This window comes from Ixodes scapularis, unplaced genomic scaffold (genome assembly GCF_016920785.2).
Source record: "Ixodes scapularis isolate PalLabHiFi unplaced genomic scaffold, ASM1692078v2 PGA_scaffold4__175_contigs__length_147842914, whole genome shotgun sequence".
Lineage (NCBI taxonomy): Eukaryota > Metazoa > Arthropoda > Arachnida > Ixodida > Ixodidae > Ixodes > Ixodes scapularis.
This window is the reverse complement of record NW_024609879.1, coordinates 115,034,905-115,053,560: the sequence shown is the minus strand read 5'-3', so window position 1 is coordinate 115,053,560 and position 18,656 is coordinate 115,034,905. Positions and strand designations below refer to the sequence as shown.

Sequence of the window (18,656 nt, the reverse complement as noted above, 5' to 3'; positions counted from 1 at the left end):
TAGACGGACGGTTCTGCAGTGTTGACGAGATCAAATCTACGCCCAACATATGCGAAACGGTCTATTATAACATTGTCGGAATTATTTCGATCACGTAGTGAAATAATGATGCCTCAAAAATGAGGAAATATGCGCAGATCGAACGTGTTCCAGGGCTTCCCGACAGGCAGTGCCAGTGTGTCATCTAGTAGTAAGCATTAACAAGCAGTTGTAACAAAATCGCTCACAGTCGAATGTATACGTGCGAACCAGTCTTTATCGGGGCAATCCCATCATAGTTACACACATAGCGGAGTGTGCTTTTTAATGTGGAGAAGCATCGCGCGCATTACGATATGCACCCTATGTACTAGACAAGAGTTAAAGCATCTTCGATGCTCAGGACTGGAAAATAGATAATGTCATTTGAGCTCGATCTCGTCTATGCGAGTTATTGCTTTCTACGCAAGTGAATCAGGTTAAAAGTAGGAATAAGCTAACTTTCGGTGTGTGATAAAACAAAGTTGAAAAAAAATGCAAGTTCTAGATCTTGTGACTTGCCAAACTTGTGATTGCAGGGAGGGGGCGATGAACCAAAGACAATCTGTCCTTCCCACTCAGCAACGTTCGCTTCTCTCCCGTCGTGGCTAAGTAGCACCACTACTGCCGAGGTCACCATTGGCCAGAACCCTGCAGTTACTGGAAGCAATCTTGATTCCTGTCTTTCTGAAAACAAAAATAAAATAGGAAATCGTACCAAAAACTTGGTGGAAGCTTGAAGAAGGCAATGGAGAGACCACATTTGAGGACGCAGTCACTTCTGTGACGTCGTAAGCTAGAAATTGAAGGACTACATTTGAGGACGTATTCTGGGCACCCTACCCATGGCGACGTACCAGGTCCCAGAGCCACGAGACCGAAGTCGAGACTGACGCTCCGTGCGGTTTTCTCCGCAGAGCCTCAAGATGGGCGACGTCGAGATTGAGGACTTTGAGATCACCGACTGGGACATTGCCAATGAGTTCAACATCAACCGGGTGCGGAGGCGGCCCACCAAAAACCAGCAGATTTACGGTAAGTTTGGGCTTCCATCCGGATGGACAGTTAGATGGATGTTACTGGCTGTACCATTTGTAGAGGGCGGTAGCTTGCGCCACCTAGCCGGCATCCGCACGGAGAACGGTTGCCACACGCGGAACGTCACCGGCATCCTCGTTGTTTGTTTCACGCCGTCATTTTGTCATTGGGGATTGTTTGTTTAGTGAGCACCTAGGAATTCCTCTACATGTTTTCCGCCTGATTGTGTTTGGTCTTCTTTATTTGCTTGCTCGGTACCACTTCTTGTGGTTGTGTTTGTTGTGTACTTTGTTGGAAGTGTTTGGTTGCGTTTCGAAGAAGGTTGACTTTAAACAGTTAAAAGTTCTGTCATTTTCAACTGACAGAACAATGCTCAATTGACCTGTACTTCGGAAGCCAGCTTATTCTTCTTTGCCATTAGACTAGAGTGGGGCACCTCCGGGCTGAGAGCAGAAAGAGGAAAACTAACCTTCCGGTCACAAGAATGCTGCGGATTATTTTACTTGAACTAATTATATAAAATAAAACTTTAAAAAAAAAATTGTCTTAAAAGACAGTGAAGTCCCCCCCTCCCCCCAATTTATTTTTAGTGCCTGCATACACTATATAGGTCATAAAAAAATTAATTTATTGAACCTTATTTTGAGTATTTCGGCGGGCTTTTGCCATGCCGAAATAGAAGCAGGTTTTAGAATTGCCCCTTACCAAAAATGAGTCACTATGCAAAAATTAAAAAAAAAAAAAGCTATTTCTTTGGGGGGGGGGGGGGGGGGTGGAGGCGCTATGGGGGGGTTATTTTGTGACGTACATCTGCAGTTCAGGCACTTATAAATTATTTTTAGGTAGTTCATTGTCTCTAGGAGCAATTCCTAAACATGTTTTAGAGCGCAGCTTTTAGGCGTCCGTTTCCGGCTTGAGTGGCGTCGCCGTCGGCGTAACCGCGCGGTGCGTTATGGGACGCGTGATGTCATCGGCATCGTCATCAGCATCATCACTTATGACGTCATCAGTGACATCACTGATGACGTCATTTGCATCGCCATCGTCCCTGATGGCGTCATTGGTGACGTCATCGGCATTCACATCGTAATCGTCACGTGACCTCATAGGAGTCACGTGAGCCCTGTGAGGTCACATGACCCCGGTGAGGTCACGTGACCCTCGTGAGGCAACGGCGACACCGCTCGGAAGTAGGAGCAGCAGACAGGATGAGGGGGTGAGGAGGAGGGAGGAAGGATATACCTTCCCCTCGGTACCCTTCCCCTCCTCCTCCTCCTCAAGAGCTGCGCTCTAATCCGGCGTTACAGGGTGTTGTAAATGGCTTTAATTTTTTTATTTCAAACAGACTCGCCGAAATATCCAAATTGCTGTCAACTCGAAATGCATCACGCAATGTAAAAATTGCACAAAAAAAAATTAAAGATTTGCACAAAGTTTATTTTGTGGTATACGCATCTTCTCCAGGGACTCGACAAAAAAATGTATTATGGGAGTTCCGTTGTCCCTCTAAATGGAAATTACAGCTCCCTACAACAAAGCTGCCCTTCGTTTCTTTTCCGGGAGAATTTGTACCGAGCACTGGAGGCAGTGTGGCGCAATCTCTGTGCTTATTTCCCCGCAGGTGTGTGGGCAGACGACAGCGACGATGAAGGACGGCCCAGCTTCCAGTCGACAAGGAAGGCCAAGGACTTCACTGCTCCGATCAGCTTCATCAGCGGAGGAGTCCGCGTGGTCGGAAAGAAAGGGGAGGAGAAGGAGGAGGAAGAGGGCGAGGAGGTCGGGCCCCGCCCCGTTTACTTTGGCACATTCTTTCGTGGCCACGCATGCATTGCTGCAGCTAAAGGCTGGTTCTCACACTTGAGTCTGCTTACGACCGTGCGCTTTGAAACGTTTTAAAATCTTTTACGGCAAAAGAACGGACTTGCGCTACCTGTTGGTTAGCCGGGGAACACATTCAGTCTCCATATTTTTTCTGTTGCTTTTTCGCGTATCATTCTTTGTTGGCTCGACAAGCTTTTGACAATGTTATAGATAGGGTTTGGAGTTTTCGATTTAAACTGATAAAAACTGATAAAAGTACGCCGAATCCATTTTTGGAAATTCGGTTTGAACCGAAAAAGGTCAGTTTGTAGGTCGGCGTTTACGGTTTAAACCGATAAAAGTATGTCGTATTCATTTTCTAAAATTCGGTGTTAACCGAAAAAGGCCACTTTGACCTTCTAGTCGTACCGCAGACCCGTGGCGAAAAAACGAAATGATAGTGTCTACCGAATTGTGTCCAAATGCAAGGGATACACGGATGCTATCACGACGTTATGGCCTAATGTGCGCATCATCAATCGGAACGTGAAGTCCGAAATGCCCTATGACTTCACCATGTACATGCTTGTTTTCAAACTCATTGTAAGGGAGACTGACTTGATGCAAGCTCTGCAGCCAGAGTTTTGTGGGTACACGAAATATGTTGTACTTCAAAACGTCGCACCATGCCTCTTTTGATCAACAGACTTGGTTGATTGGCCGATTTTGGCTCAGGCAGCGCTTCATCTCCTCAGCCTGCCAGTGTCCAGTGTTATTTTCGAAGCTCAGGGTCATATTAGCAGGAAAGAAAGAGTGCGGATCAACAAGAACCTGGGAAAGCACATCTGTGTTTATTATAATAAGATCACGTAATCCTGATGTACAGAAGGTGAAGTTCCATGTTTTTTGGGCATAGGCTTCATGTCTGTACTTCTGTGTTTTTTTTTGTTTTATTTACAGTTGCACACATTTGTCAAAAGTTTCCATTTCTCTTTCAATGCATCTGTGCCGTTATTCTGTGAGTGATCGCAAATATCAGAGTTGCAAGAATCATCTGATCCAGAGACCGTTAGGTGTTTATTTTATATTCACCGAAAAAAGACGGTAAACTTTTGTGGGCATAAATATACACCGAAAAGCACTGAAAATTGAATTTTAAAATAAACACTGAAACAAGTACGCCGAAATTTGAAAAAATAAAAACCGAAAACGCGGAACCCTAGTTTCTAAACGATCATTTTCTTATAGACGATGCCTACATTTGATCTCGTGAGTACCTCAAAGCCTTCACCCTGCTGGAATGCAGTTCCGGGGTGTCTTCATAGTTGGTGCCAGCTTGCAAGAGTTAGTATTTCTTTCGGTGCGAAATCGCAAGAACTCCGCCCTAAGCAGACGCCTGTGTGAATGGGCTTTTAGTAAACTGTTTTTGCCGAACATGCAGCACCTTTGCTTCTGCCTAAACACTTTGCTTTAACAATTGCGGTTCATTCGATGGCCAGTGCTTCAGCCCTTTCTTGAAAAATGTTTGTTTAGCCATATTGTCGCATACTGCAAGTTTGCGTGGTCTGGATCACTGCATGCGAGTGTTATTAGGCAGCCGATTACGCTGCAACTCTCAAACATTCTAGAGAAATTGTGAAGTGACAACAGTCACCTGCTGGAAGATTTTTGAGCGGCAAAAGGAAAGAAAAGGCTGAGGGCGACCAAGCACAGGGGCAGCCGCCCTTTCATCGCCGTCGCAAGGTGTACGGTTCTCTTTTATTTTAGTTACAGGCACGAGTTTGCCTTAAGGGGGGACACTACTTAAAACAGTAAATTTTTGAACCACTTGTCCGATTTAAATTATATTTACGCTGCTTATTTTTGGTAATGTTGAGAACATTTCTACCAATTTTTGTTAACCTGGGTGAAGTACAAAAAAAATTGCAAACGTTCAAAGACGAAAGTGGGCGTGTCTGCTTAGGAAAACTATCGTTTTGAAATTACTTATAAATTTGTTGTTTTCATGTGTTACATTACATTGGGACAGTTCAAAGCAGATAACTATGGAGCTATATTTCTATGTTATACCATCTTTCATGATAAAAAAGCCACATAAACACAAATAGTTTTTCTAGATTTCCATCCTTTGTCCAAACTTTTAGTTCTTGAGCTTGAAAAATGACAAAAATAAAAAAATACAAGCTCATAGTTATCTTCCCCTTAAAATTTCACCCCAGAAAAATTCATAAAAATGAATCCAAGTTGCGTAATAACAAAACGATAGTTTTCTTAAAGTGAAATTTATGCCAAAAAGTGGAATGGAGAAAAATGCGTTCAAAGTGCTCCAACCTCTACCTTTTCTTTAGCATTGGAGCACCGAAAATAATTTATAAAAAATTAACTATGCAGCGTAAACTAATGAAACTTTCTGGGAATACTCTCTAGATGTTGGTGGATCTAAATATGACATTTTTCAAAATCAACTTTTTTTTGCAGAAATTGTTTTTTCTGGGTAGTGTCCCCCCTTAATAAACTTTTATCTTTGGTTTTACATTCGCCTACCCTTTTCTGTCCGTGACGACATCCATAGCCATCCACATAGTTTATGTACGAGGCTAAATTAACATTTTCCCGGATGTTGCTCTCATCTTCCTGCCGACAAGGATATAAGCTTGCATCTCCCTGCACGCCAGTCACCATAGAGTGAGCTGTTGGAATTGGTTTTTTTGCATGGGCATGTCACGGGACAGCCAGTTTTCGTACCCAAAGTGCCGGATCTGTAGTTGTTGTGACCATACTTGGATCATTACCTGTAATGGCAGCTTGGCGTAACGGTATTCAGCTGCAAGTTGTACCGGTCAGACAGACATCATTATATAAAATTGTAGCTATAGTTGCCGGCTCAATAACAACAGCAGGACGTCTCGTTCGGATGCTTCAGCATACACTTCATGCATTTTATTGTGCTTAGACTGCGCGAGTATGCTTAAGACTTACGAGATGCCGAAGTGATATTGAAGGGAGGGAACTTGTGCCGGGAGGCGAGACAACTCAAACCGCTCCCCGCCGTCCTCATTATATCAGTTTTTATAGTGTTTAATAAGAGCAACAAAGAAACAATTAGCCTGTGAAAAATGCCCAATGACTGACGAGATTAATTCTAAAGTGTTTAGGGGAAGCTTTTGGGGCTGCTAGTCCTGCATCGGTTGCTTCCCGTCGTCGTCCAGTCGCCTGGACTTCCTCAAAACGTGCCTGTCCCTCTTGTCCGTCAACAGCGGGGTTCGTCGAGCGAGGAAGAGGTCCGCATCCCGGTCAAGTCGGCCAAGAAATCCGGGTTCTCCGGCAGGGGGGGTGCCGGAGGGGTGGCCCACGGCCTTCTAGGCACCCAGGGGTGAGTGACGCCCGTCCACCCAGTTTTTATTGCTTACCGACATCCCCGTTTCGGCCACAGTGTGACACCCCGTCGTCTTCTCTGGCCTCTTTTGCAGGGACTTCGGCACCTGGGAGAAACACACGAAGGGTATTGGAGCTAAGTTACTTCTTCAGGTGTGAGATTGATTTTTGTGAAATGCCTGTCCGTGGGATTGTGCTCTGCCGCGTCGCGCTCGTTCTCGTTGTCACTGTTTCCGTCCCCACGCGTTCCTTTAGTGGGAACGGCCAGTAGCGGTAGCGTGGAAAGGGCAAGGGGTGGCCGGCTTGTGCGGGAACCTTCAGAAGCCATAGCTGATGAATCGTGCTTCACAGATCAGCATTGAAGCACGAGCTAGAGTGTAAGAGCAGACTTGGTTTTGCATAGTGATTGACAGCTGAGCATAGCGCAGCGGCAGATCCGGGAAGCAGCGATGTTTCTACTCGTCTTGCCAACACGACGAGTCACTTTTGTGTATGATGATTGCATGCCTGTAGATGATGTTAACAATAATGTTACTGTTCTCAGTTACTGTTTTCAGTCATTCGAGGAGCAGAATTGTTTTGGCAAGTGGCAGCAACCTTTGATCAAAAAGGCAGTAAAGTTTCACGAACAACGAGCCCGTAGTATTCCCCTCGCATTTTATGCGATCTCTCTTGTCAGACGTCGAACGACAAGATTGTGCTACATATGATTTCAGCCCGTTTAGCTTTAGACAGAAAGTAAGACCATTGAATGGTGGTACTAAATCAAGAATCAACAGCCAGTTTCAGCCGAAATTAGCGGAGAATATGAGATGAGACACTGGCAGCAGGGAATAATAATGGCACTTTGAAGGCTGTTGGGGCTCAGACAAAGATTTCTTTTTCGCATTATTCCCCCATTTTTTAGCAAGTTGCAGCAACACATTTCATTAGGATGTTCCCTTCTAGGTAGCGTTTAGTCTCTCCATTCTACGAGGCAAGAGGCTCATTTATTAACGCTAACAGCTTCGGTCGATCGCACCCCTAAGGGCATCCTTCCCATTTCTTAATTTAGATTTCTTTCATTTTGTATAAAAGTTTGAGATCTTGTGTGCACGCCGTGAAACAAAAAGTCCTGAACAAAGAGGGTTCTGCCAAAATTTCTCATTGGTGAACATGATGATCTTACGCTCCCATTGCAAGGAGGTTGGCTTCTCTTGGGAGCTCTTTGTCCTTGAGTTTCTCGTCTGGTGCGGTTAAGGTTTGTTTTCACGACAAGGATCGTTATATCCTCGTGCAGTGCTCGGTGGGAGACGGGGGCTTTGGATGTGGCCGCAAGGTCCTTCTAGGGGGTCTCGAATTGCCTACCTTATCGTGGCGGCTCCCTGCCTGGTTGGGTGGCAACACTCGTGGAGATATGCAGAACCCTATGCTAGTCTGTTGCAGGTTAAGAACAGTGGCACAAGCTTCTCTTACAAAGCGATGCTAGGTGAAGTCACGCACATGCTTCAGCTGCTTGATGGTGTTGTACACTAAAGGCCCATTTACAGATGCACCACGGTGCTATTAGTCAGCACTGGAAATGGTGCTGACCCGGCTGATGCAGCTTTAACTTTGCACAATATTAGTGATAGAGCGTTGCATCAGTGCTAAGTTAGGTTCAAGTCAGTGCTGTGTTAGCACTGTTCCCAGGGTTGATTCAGCACTGCAATGTATATGTGGATTGGCCTTAAGTATGAAATGGAGCGAAGGTGAAGACCTTCCTATCTTGAGGAACATTTATCTCTCTTGACTGATAGCTGAGGAACTTTTCCCTGTCTCAGAGTTAATGTGGTGAAGCAGTGCAGAAGCCTATAAACCATTTAAGCAGTAATGCCATGCTAGGGAGTGTTTGGCACACAGTCATGTGTCAGTGGATTGCTTGTATCTGTTGAAAGATTGCTTTAACAGGAAGCTTGAGGAACCCCCAAAGCCACTCTGGGGAACACCGATGTTCCTAAGAACTCAGTTTGAGAATCCGTGGATTAAGCAAGCAAAGCTGTTCGCAGCAATCAATTCGATCGTAAGCACATAGCTTCGGGTTTTCTCGTTTTCCCGGTGGTCCGGAGAGTTGACGCTTCAGTTCCTCCCACGCTCTGCGGCGCCTCCGACTGAGCCTGTGCTTCCGCCCCCCGGTTCCAGATGGGCTACCAGCCGGGCAAGGGCCTGGGGCGGGACCTGCAGGGCATCTCGGCCCCCATCGAAGCTAAGCTGCGCAAGGGCAAGGGCGCCATTGGTCTCTACGGGCCCGAACGGGCAGGGCCCAAGCTCGTCGGAGCGGAAGACAGTGCGTCAGCGAGCATAGGTGCTGCGGCGCGCCAGGCAGCCGACCTCAACCAGTGGCGCAAGCGGAAGGTGAGGAATGCTCTGTTTCAAACGTGACCCATTTTTAGTCATGCATGCGTTGAGTGTCTGCACCCGGGCTGCAAAACGGGTAGGGTGCAATGATAAGTTCTAGAATTGTGTGCTTTTTTTAATAGTAGTTTCGAATAATACACCATTCAATATTTGCTTCGAGATGAACCGCATTATTTCTTCTTTCTCTAAATGTTGATCGCGATGGGTTAGCCCCGTTCGACACACTCCTTACCGAGCACCGTTACACTGCGGAGAAGCAACACCTGCTGCAATCAACATTTCAAGTAGTATATAATTATTGCAGTCACGTGCTTATAGCAGGATGGTGCAAGCGCACGCCTGGCATATTTAAAAAGAGATGCAAACTTTGTGAATGTTGATGTCTACTTAGCAGTAAATTTTTTAGGATTATACCGTGGCTAGTGAGCAAGAATATATGTCAGGCAGAGGATCTCTGACAACCTGCATTCATCAATAGTGATTGTCTTCTTTTAAAGCGGGAGCTTTATAGGGCAGCCAACCTCAGGAGCCACGTAAGCACGAAATGAGTAGGTCGGTCAATCGGTAACCGATAAATGATTTGGAAAAAACGTCAACCAGTGCCAGGGATCAAACCCTGGTCACCGGTGTGGAAGCCGAGTGCATTGCTGACTGAGCTACAGACCCAGCTCATTGAAACGGGAGGAGCAGAGGCAGGTGGTGTGAGAAAGCTTGCACACTGGAGAGGGGCGGAAAGGGTGAGAAAGAGAGGGGCAGAAACAGGTGGCATGGAAAGAGCACACGGAACGAGGAGTTTGAAAAGGCAGGAAAGCACGCTTCCCCTTTCAATGGTGTGACATAATTTGTTTCCATACGAAAACCGTGCCCTATGCACTACCTAAACTACAGGTACACCCACCCCAAGCACTGAAAGACTAAGGGTCACCCTGCCTTAGGCACCACCCAAACTAGGAGCACCACCCACCCCACAAAGCATTTACTAAACGCGTTTGGTAGAATGATCAAACATGCAGCCTATTTTTTAAACAAGGAATGTGTTTATTAGCTGGAGTTCATGCAAAAAGCGTAACACTCGAACAAGTGTTTTTACACCGCGAGTTTGGTACGACTTATACGCACCCTTTTCTATAAGCATAAACCTCAAACGTGCGAATTTGCCGGCGGGGTTGTGGAAACTGCAGACGCCGCACGGTGCTGACGGATCCTCTCCCGAAAGATCTTGGTTTTGCCGATGTACGTTGCTGAACATTCTGTGCAGGGAACCCTACACATAACACCTTGCGCTTTCTCCTTGGGGCGGTGATCTTTTGGCCGTGGCATAAGCCTTTCAAGTGTTGACATTGGCGATAGATGGCCATCGCCACAGTCACACCTGAAGAAGAGTCAGAGTAAGCCTTGAAATGTTGGGTTCGTAAGACAGCGTATGTGTGCGTTAGTGCAAGAGAGAGAGAGGCACCTGATGGAGTCTTGGAAAAGGGGCGACAAGCAGGTACTCAAACCGAAAAATATAAAGTTTTGGTTATAGTTACCAGTTCCTGCAAATATCAGTTTTGTTTCGTTTTTTTTTTTTTTTTTACGGTTTTAATATGTACGGTTTTAGTTACCAATTACACAATTTTAAAACACTTTTTTTTTTTTTTCAGTGATTTGATTTATTGAAATGCTAGGGGGGGAAGTAAAGGGGGGTGGGGCAAGTTTTTTTGTTTTTGTTGAAATCGGAGCATGGCGAGTGCAACACGTCACATATTCGACCGGCGCCTCTGTAGACCTTAACTCGTTGTATTCTTTCGCCTTTTCCACCGTCTGCTTTCAAAAAAAAAAAAAAAAGTGTGTACTTGAAAAATAAAAACCAAATGCATAGGCAAAAGGTAACATACATGTACATATACACATATACAGACATATATATATATTTGTCAGTGACTTTATATGAAACGTCAATGTAAAACCCCTGACATTTTTTTTTTCTTCGTGTGTTCCAGTATTGTTACTGACGACACGTTTCAGACAAAATGAGTACAAGGCGTTGTTCTCCGTCAGCTCTGCATGATGGTCAATCTACCTCGTTTCTTCAATCTGGCTACTGCAGGTCGGGAACTGGTGGTTTTGAAAGAACCAAGTTGAATGGACATCTCAGGATTCTAACTGATTAGTCAATACCCTGAAGGTGATACATACTGAATGCATGTAGCGATCGTAGGAGTGTGGCAGATTTAGGAATAGAGACTTCTCATTATACGCTCGACCACTGATTCCAACTAAGTATTCTTAATCCTACATATAGATTGAGCAGAAATGTATTTTCAGATGCACCACTTGCTGACGGTAACTCTGTCAAATGGCCACGACTTTTCAAGATCCCTCCTCAAGGTCATTCTTGAGAAAAACTAATCTTTTTATTTTTCAGTTAATATCAGTTACCGGTAAATAATTTACGATTACGGTTACGATTTTCATAAATTTCAAACAACAGTTTCGTTTCGGTTATGGTTATGGTTTGAGTCCCTGTGGACAAGGGCACATCTGACGCACGGGTGTGTCTTTTGAGCAGGAGGGGGAGAAGAAGGTGACGTATGTGTACAAGACGGTGGATGAGGTCAAGTCTGAGGGCGTGTACCGCAAGGGGCCAGGCCTACAGAGCAAGCTGTGCAAGGTCAAGGTCATCGACATGACGGGCCCCGAGCAGAGAGTGCTCTCAGGTGAGGAGGCGGCCAAGCAATCTCTGAGGGGGAAGCAGGTCATTCAACTTTGGGTCATCGGAGCACGCGCTCGGCGACTTTGCTGGCGCCAGTTATCCAAACATTCCTCGTTCTCGGCGTCCCGAGCAGTTAATCTGCTTCTCAGGATAGAATGGTAGGTAAATATACCTCCAGCAGCGAATCCAATACTTTGATTTTCTTCGTGCCACGGCGCACACTCAGTCAAGGATACATGGCCCTCTTCCTTCAGCAGTGTCGAGAGAGGAGACATCGAAACTTCATTTGAATTGACGGGGGTCCAAAATTAGAGACGTACCCTGCATTTGACAGACGTGGGCGCGGGGCTTTATGTGGTCGACTGCGTGGCAGCGTTCGCCGTGCTGCACATCCTCAGCTGAAGAGTATCTGGCACTTCATCCCAGGCTACCACGAGCTGCACCAGCAACACTCCCGCCCGGACGACCGGGAGGAAGCACCGAAGCAGCAGGCACGGATCGGCTCAGGCTTCTCGGTGCCGGAGCTGACCAACAACCTGGAGCTGCTGGTGGACCTGACGGAGCGGCGCATTGTGCACAACGACCGGGAGACGCGGCACGAGGAGGACCGCTCCGTCAACCTTCGCCACGAGGTGGAGCGGTTGGACGACCTCGTGGCGCAGGAGCGGGAGCAGGAGCAGCGCCTGCAGAAGGTCGCCGACATCGTCAAGGGGTGAGCCTTCTCTCTGCGGGACTTGACACGCGATCGTTCGGCCTTTTCGGGGCTCTGGGCATGTTCTGGACACCAGAAAAATATTTGATTTGAAGCGGTAGCTTTGCTGGGCAATAACAATCTCGGGAGCCACGTAAGCACGAAATGTGCAGGTTGGTCAATTCATAACCAATAAACGATTTGGGAAAAACGTCAAGCGGTGCCAGGGATCAAACTCGAGTCACCAGTCTGGAAGCCGAGTGCGCTGGTGATTGAGCTACGGACTCAGCATTTGGAAACGGGAGGAGCAGAAGCAGGTGGTGTGAGAAAGCTCGTTGAGTGGAGAGGAGTAGAAAGGGCAAGAAAGAGAGGAGCAGAAACAGGTGGTGTGGAAAGTACCAGGAACGGGGAGGTGTGGAAAGGGCAGGAAAGTGCACTTCCCCTCTCTTGGTGACCTAGAAAATTCGGCGCAAAGGCTTTGTATCCGGCTGGTGCTGAAGGGAAGCGCGGGCAGTGTCACTAAGAGACAGCGATGCGACGTACCGTAAAATACCTGGGGAGCGCCCACTCCACTTTCACTGGAAACTGGGTTAATCTAGACACGTGCACTTGTCCGGTCAAGTCGGATGCTTAAGGTGTAACTTGCAGAATTCTCAAGTTTGAAAAATGTTAATGGTGGGCGCTTCGACGGTGTTTTACGGTAGTCTGTTTCCATGCAAAAACCCTGCCCTAGGAACCACTCAAACTAAGAGCACCACCCACTCCAAGCATTGAAAGATCAAGGGTTGTCCTCTCCTAGGCACCACCCGAACTGAGAGCATCGCCCACCCTATAAAGCTATTGCGTTTAAATGCGTTTGGCAGAATGACCAAACATGCAGCCAATTTTTAAACCCAAAATGTGTTACATGGCTGGCCCTCAATCGTTTCCGGTTCTCACTCCAGCAACACAGCAGAAAACGTTCTCTGTAATGCGGAATTAGAGCTGCGCTCTAATTCCGCATTACAGAAAATTGTAAACATCCTTCACTTTTTTTTTTATTATTTCAACTCCTAATGTAGCTGGTATGGATTGGTCAACGTTTTTATTTGAATGCAAAAAGTGCCGGCAACAGCGGCAGGTTTTGGATACATATAATCAATAAAAAAATATTAGAAAAAATATAATAATTAAGTATTCAAATGTAATATAAATAAATTAAATTTGAATTAAAAATTTGACAATAAACGAAAAAGAAACAAAAATATAATGTAAAAAAGAGAGAAAAATAAATGAAAAAATATATAACAAAAAGATTCAAAACATCTGGCACAAACGACACACGGAGTGGGGTTTGTGCGCGACACATTCCGTGCACTCAGGTCTTTGTCTGCGTGATTGAGCCCGTTTTCTTTTTTTAGGCACACAATTACGTTACAAATATTTTTTTATGAGAATATTAAAGTATGGGGAACACGAAAAGTGAACGAAGACCCATGAAAACTCGTCGATGCTCGACCCGAAAAGAATACGAGCGATTCTTCAACTCGCACAAACATGCCTATTCGCACTAAGATCCAGTTTCCTCATGTTTGTTCCACTGTCCTTCTGAAGTTCATTTACGACGTACTGGAGGTTAGGTCTCAAAGCTCGTAACCTGTAATTCCTGCGACTCGACGGTGGCCGATTTCCCGTCCGGCTCCTTTTCCGCAAAGACGCGTGGACACGCATTTGTGAAGGACGTGCCGCGGAAGGTCGAGCACTAGAGAACGTAACGGCATCCGACGTTGCCCCGCAGGTTGGAGGAGCGCAGTAAGGAAGACCACGAAGACCGGCTGACCCTGTCCGAGTGCGCGGCCATGTTCCAGACGCTGCAGGACGAGTTCTACGAGGAGTACAAGATGTTCGGGCTCTCGGACCTGGCGCTCACCATCGTCGTTCCCATGGTACGGCTCCCTCGCCTTCCCGCGTCCACCACGCTTTCCGCGGGCCGACCATCTGTGTCCCGTCAACTTACCCGGGAGGGGACGCCCCCTTTCCCAGTTGCTATGCACGGGCGTGCGAGTCTTTTCCGAGGGGGCACCGCAATGTGCACGCTGCAGGGATGCATTTATCCTCCGCATTCCTTGGGTTCGTTCTGGCCTCTGAGAAAAACGTCGGCATCATTTCCCAGAGTTCTTTTTTAGACGTCGTATATACCCTTTCATTCTCTTCATTTACTGAGAGGCCCCCCTGTCATCTTATATTTGGTCGTGTGCTCAATTTTATTTCTAGCACTTCTCTCTTTATGCTTGTTTTACACATATATTGTCGGGTCGTGCGCCGTACTAAAGGAAAGTGATAAATGACCTACTTTGGTCTGTTTAGCATGTTGCCTCCTTAAACCTGTAATCGTCGTTACCTCCCTGTGTGGTCTCTATGCTCGTTCTGGATTCCCTTCCTGTGTTCATAGAAATGGGGCTACACTTCTGCTAAGAGACACAAAGAGAGAGAGAAAATGAGAAGGAGTTTCTGTTTCTGAACTTTTTAAGCCTGATTTATCTCGGTCCTACGAATGAAGTCGGCATGCACAAAATGTGTTGTTTTCACCCACTTCCCAACTCTCCCGCGCGTCTCTTTTGAATCTTTCCTGTAGTGTCAAGTTATGTGGCGCGATCATACAATGTCACGCAGTCACTTGCATGCTTTTCACCCTCGGTGTAGCAAAGTAACTTTCGCTTTGGAAGTTTACTCTTCGGCGTAATGGTAGAGCGCTGGGCTCAGAATCCCGAGGCCTCGGCTGTCAATTATTTTTTGAAAATGTTCTAACTTTTGTTCCATTTCTTTTTCTTTTTTTTTTCAATTTGTCATTATTATTGTCCTTTCTCGATTACGTCTCCTTTCGTTTCCACTGAAATCCATGTCGCCCATTCTGTGACTTCTCTGTCGCGCCTTCCTTCAGGAACCCCGACCCAAGGAGAGTGTGACTCGGCATTTTAAGGCGAAAGCCTTACTTGCCCACTACACGAAAAAAACGGCGGCGTTGTGCCCTAGAGGTTGTCCTTGACGTCGTTCTCGACATCGTCCTAGAGGTCGTCCTAGAAGTGATTCTTGAGGTCGTCCGAGAGGTCATCCTCGGTGTCGTCCTTGACGGCGTCAATCTCTAGGACATTATCCTATACGTCGTCTTAAACTTTAATACATGTAGAAGCATTACTAAAAAACATTTCGCCCGCGGGATGATAATGCTTTTGCCTTCCTACGTGTAAGCAGTCTTAAGTGTCCTGTAATTTTTTTAACACGTGCGTGAAAAACGCTCAGTTCTAACGAAAAATGTCTAGCCAGTTGCTCGAAGCAGGGTTCCAACTGCCCCGACTGCCTTTTGTTCCTGAATTTCGGCGAAGAAGGGAGGACGATCACTTCTTTGAGCGCTGTTCACGGACGTGCCGTTTGTTTGTGGGCGCAGATGAAACAGTTGCTGGACAAGTGGCAGCCGCTGAAGAAGCCGCAGTACCACTGCGCGGCATTCCGCACCTGGAAGGAGCTGCTGGAGACGAGCCATTCGTACCAGCAGCAGCAGTCCGACCAGGATCCCTACCACCACCTGGTGTGGGAGACATGGATGCCCATCGTGCGGCAAGCCGTCCTGTGAGTGGTAGCGCCATGATCGGAAATCGAATTAAAGTCAACTATTGGGCTAGTTGCTTATTCATTACAAAAGTTATAGCACTCTGTCCTGTCAAATTGTTCCTTCCTGTCCTAGTCTTTTGTGCTTTTGTGCTTTTTGGTCGGAAATCACCATGGCATGGCGCAAGCCGTGGCCCGATTTCCAGGGTTTGGCCGTCTGCATCTGTCTGTGCGTCTCTGCAGGGGTTGGAGCGTGCGTTCGTGCGAGCCCCTGATCGAGCTGCTGGAGCACTGGCTGCCCCTACTGCCCGGCTGGGTGCTGGACAACCTGCTGGACCAGTTTGTGCTGCCCAAGTTGCAGACGGAGGTGGAGGCCTGGAACCCCTTGACCGACACTGTGCCCATCCACTCCTGGCTCCACCCCTGGCTGCCGCTCATGGGTGAGCCTGGAGTTCGCTGGAAAGCTATGGAAGCTTGAATGCTCAGACAGATGTGTGCGCACTACCGAAATAGAGTAACTACCGTATTTACTCAAATGTAAGTCGACCCTTTTTTTTTTTTTTAAAGAACAGGAAAAAGTTTGGGCAATACTGTGAGGCAGGGCCGTAACCAGGGGGGGGGTTAGGGGGTTGTGACCCCCCCCCGAAATTTTTTTCTGGGTACGGCCCTGGTCGGTGCACTGGCAGCCAGCCGATTTTAATCTCCACTTCTGCACACACGCGCAGTGGCGCCGGTCGGCTACTGGGTACCAAACCGGGACTGGTTCTCCGGTTTGCTGTAACTCTCCATTATATGCCACTGATGCACATGATTCATAGGCGAAAATAAGACAATAGACACTTTCAAAATGGCCGCCGTTGTCCCCCAAAAAACCCCCCCCCCCCCCCCCCCCCCCCCCCCCCCCCCGAAATTTTTTTCTGGGTACAGCCCTACTGTGAGGGCGCAACTTTATGCCGCTGGAGAGTTCTACTCTGGGGGTCCAGGGATAGACATTTGGGGCCATATCATCCTCATGTTTCATGTGGTTTGAGCAAGGAGTTTGCTGTCTCGCATACAAATAAACTTCGAAATGCGTTTTTCTCAAATTGGTGTTTTTGCCTTTTTCAGAAATAGTGCTCACAATTATTTCCCCTTGAAGTTGTGAAATTGCAATGAAATTTTACGCAGTGGTTTCCGAGTGTGTACAGAGTGTGCAAGTCTTGTTTGTTACAAGATAAATGCTATCACTTTTTTTTTTTTCTTTTTAAATACAAAACAAAAAGAAGTTTTAAAGATACTGACACAAACATTTTCTATTTTTGTATGATTTTTTTTCTCGTTTGGGGGGGGGGGGGGGTATTGCTTATTTATATTTATATTCACACTTTGTACTTCATGGGGAACCAACTTGGCCATTTAGGCAGCTCTATTCCTTATAAACAGTAGGGAGAATGGTGTGCTCAAGGAGGGTATTTTTTGTTAATGTCATGTTGCACAGATATTGAACTAGAGCAGCTATCAGAAAACGGATTGCATAAATGAAAAGAGGAGCCCAATTTCTACTACCTGTGCGAATTTCAAACCACTAACTATAATATAGTATTTAAAAAACATGCCCGCAAGGCTTGAACCTGGGTCAGTGTGGTGGCTGTCAAATGTACTATAGCTGCCAAGCTGCGTAGCATGGCTTCTCTGGAAGGATTGGGCTCCTGCAAAACGCGCCAGCGATCAGTAGTTCAGATTTGTTTGATATAAATCGGATTATTTTGATTTAAAGCACCTAAACAAATTTTATATTTAACTCGAGAAGTATATTTAAACATAGAAGCTGATTTAATTGATCAAGTTGTCTGATTACTGAAGACCCCACCATAAAAAGTAAGCTTGTTATTTTTAGTTAGTGGAAAAGCTTTTTTAGCTTTTTTTTTTTTTTCACATTCTCATTTGCTTGCTGCAGGACCTTGCTTTTAGGCAACTGACCAATGAAGTGGAAGGTAAAAAGAAAGAAGTCTCCGATTTGCTCGGAAGAGTACCAGTTTTTGCTCGTGTTCAGCCTGCCAGAAATCTTTCTTGCTCGGTGATTCTTCGATTTAAATACAAAATGAATGCAAGTAGAGATCATCACATGATAAACAAGTAGTAAATAAAAAATTATTTTGAGGAATATTTTTGCGGGAAAGATTTATTTAAATCATGGTGATAAAACTGGAGCAATCTAAAAATAAAAATCTGTCTAAGTTACGATTTAATTCATCTCGATTTTTATTCTCAACCCTAGGCGCGACATATGTGATCGTTCGCCTCATCGTTGTCATGCATCACACCAGAGCCATGTAAGGTAGGGCTTGTGCGGCGCACTCCTTTGCCCGGACTTGCCCTGGCTAACGTCCGTGGCGCACAGTGAGAAAGCTTGCACGAACTACACACGGAGTGTGGTTTTGCGCGGGACAGATTGGTGCGGTCCCTTGTCTTTATCAGCGTAATCAAGTAAACACACATTTTTATTTTTCAAAATTTTAGGCGCCCGGTTGGAGCCCCTGTACCCACCGATCCGGCTGAAGCTGGCCAATGCGCTGACCAACTGGCACCCGAGCGACGGGTCTGCCAAGCTGATCCTGGAGCCCTGGAGGGGGGTCTTCTCTCAAGGGACCCTGGAGGCCTTCGTGGTGGCCAACATCCTGCCCAAGCTGGCCCTCGCCCTGCAGGCCATGCCCATCAACCCCCACCAGCAGCACCTGGGTGAGGGATGCCGCCCCACTTCCCTAATGGGGCCTTCTCGCTGCATACTCAAAGCACATACCGTACGGCTACAGTGACCACCGATCTCCATTGTGCAGTGCGACCCACTTATAACGATAGTGAGAAAACCTGAAATTTCGATCGTTATAACCGATTATCGTTGTATCTGGACTAGAAACTGATTATTTCCAGTCTAGAAACTCTAGAAACTGATCGTTATAAGCGGTACACCGTTATATGTGGTATCGCTATAAGTGGATTGCACCGTAGTAGGCTGAATCACGGATTGGGAGCCCGTCGGTGGTACCACCGGCGGCCATCGCTCGGCACCGGGCAGTAGTTGCGAGTCTATGGGAGAGT

General features: G+C 46.5%; 1 protein-coding gene across 3 annotated transcripts in view; it reads left to right on the top strand.

The window, feature by feature from the left end:
• Positions 1 to 18,656, top strand: part of LOC8037755 (tuftelin-interacting protein 11) — a 36,552-nt gene that overhangs the window by 607 nt on the left and 17,289 nt on the right. For 2 of the 3 annotated variants that reach the window (XM_029992387.4, XM_029992388.4), the window contains exons 2-12: positions 936 to 1,053; positions 2,678 to 2,832; positions 6,114 to 6,229; positions 6,327 to 6,384; positions 8,392 to 8,604; positions 11,159 to 11,306; positions 11,729 to 12,014; positions 13,771 to 13,918; positions 15,418 to 15,599; positions 15,822 to 16,018; positions 18,078 to 18,296. In XM_029992387.4, the coding sequence (XP_029848247.2) occupies positions 945 to 1,053; positions 2,678 to 2,832; positions 6,114 to 6,229; positions 6,327 to 6,384; positions 8,392 to 8,604; positions 11,159 to 11,306; positions 11,729 to 12,014; positions 13,771 to 13,918; positions 15,418 to 15,599; positions 15,822 to 16,018; positions 18,078 to 18,296 (1,831 nt within the window). In that variant the 5' untranslated portion in view covers positions 936 to 944. Of the gene's footprint in view, positions 1 to 935; positions 1,054 to 2,677; positions 2,833 to 6,113; positions 6,230 to 6,326; positions 6,385 to 8,391; positions 8,605 to 11,158; positions 11,307 to 11,728; positions 12,015 to 13,770; positions 13,919 to 15,417; positions 15,600 to 15,821; positions 16,019 to 18,077; positions 18,297 to 18,656 lie in introns of those variants that run through there. The other variant, XM_029992389.4, reaches the window with a different exon arrangement.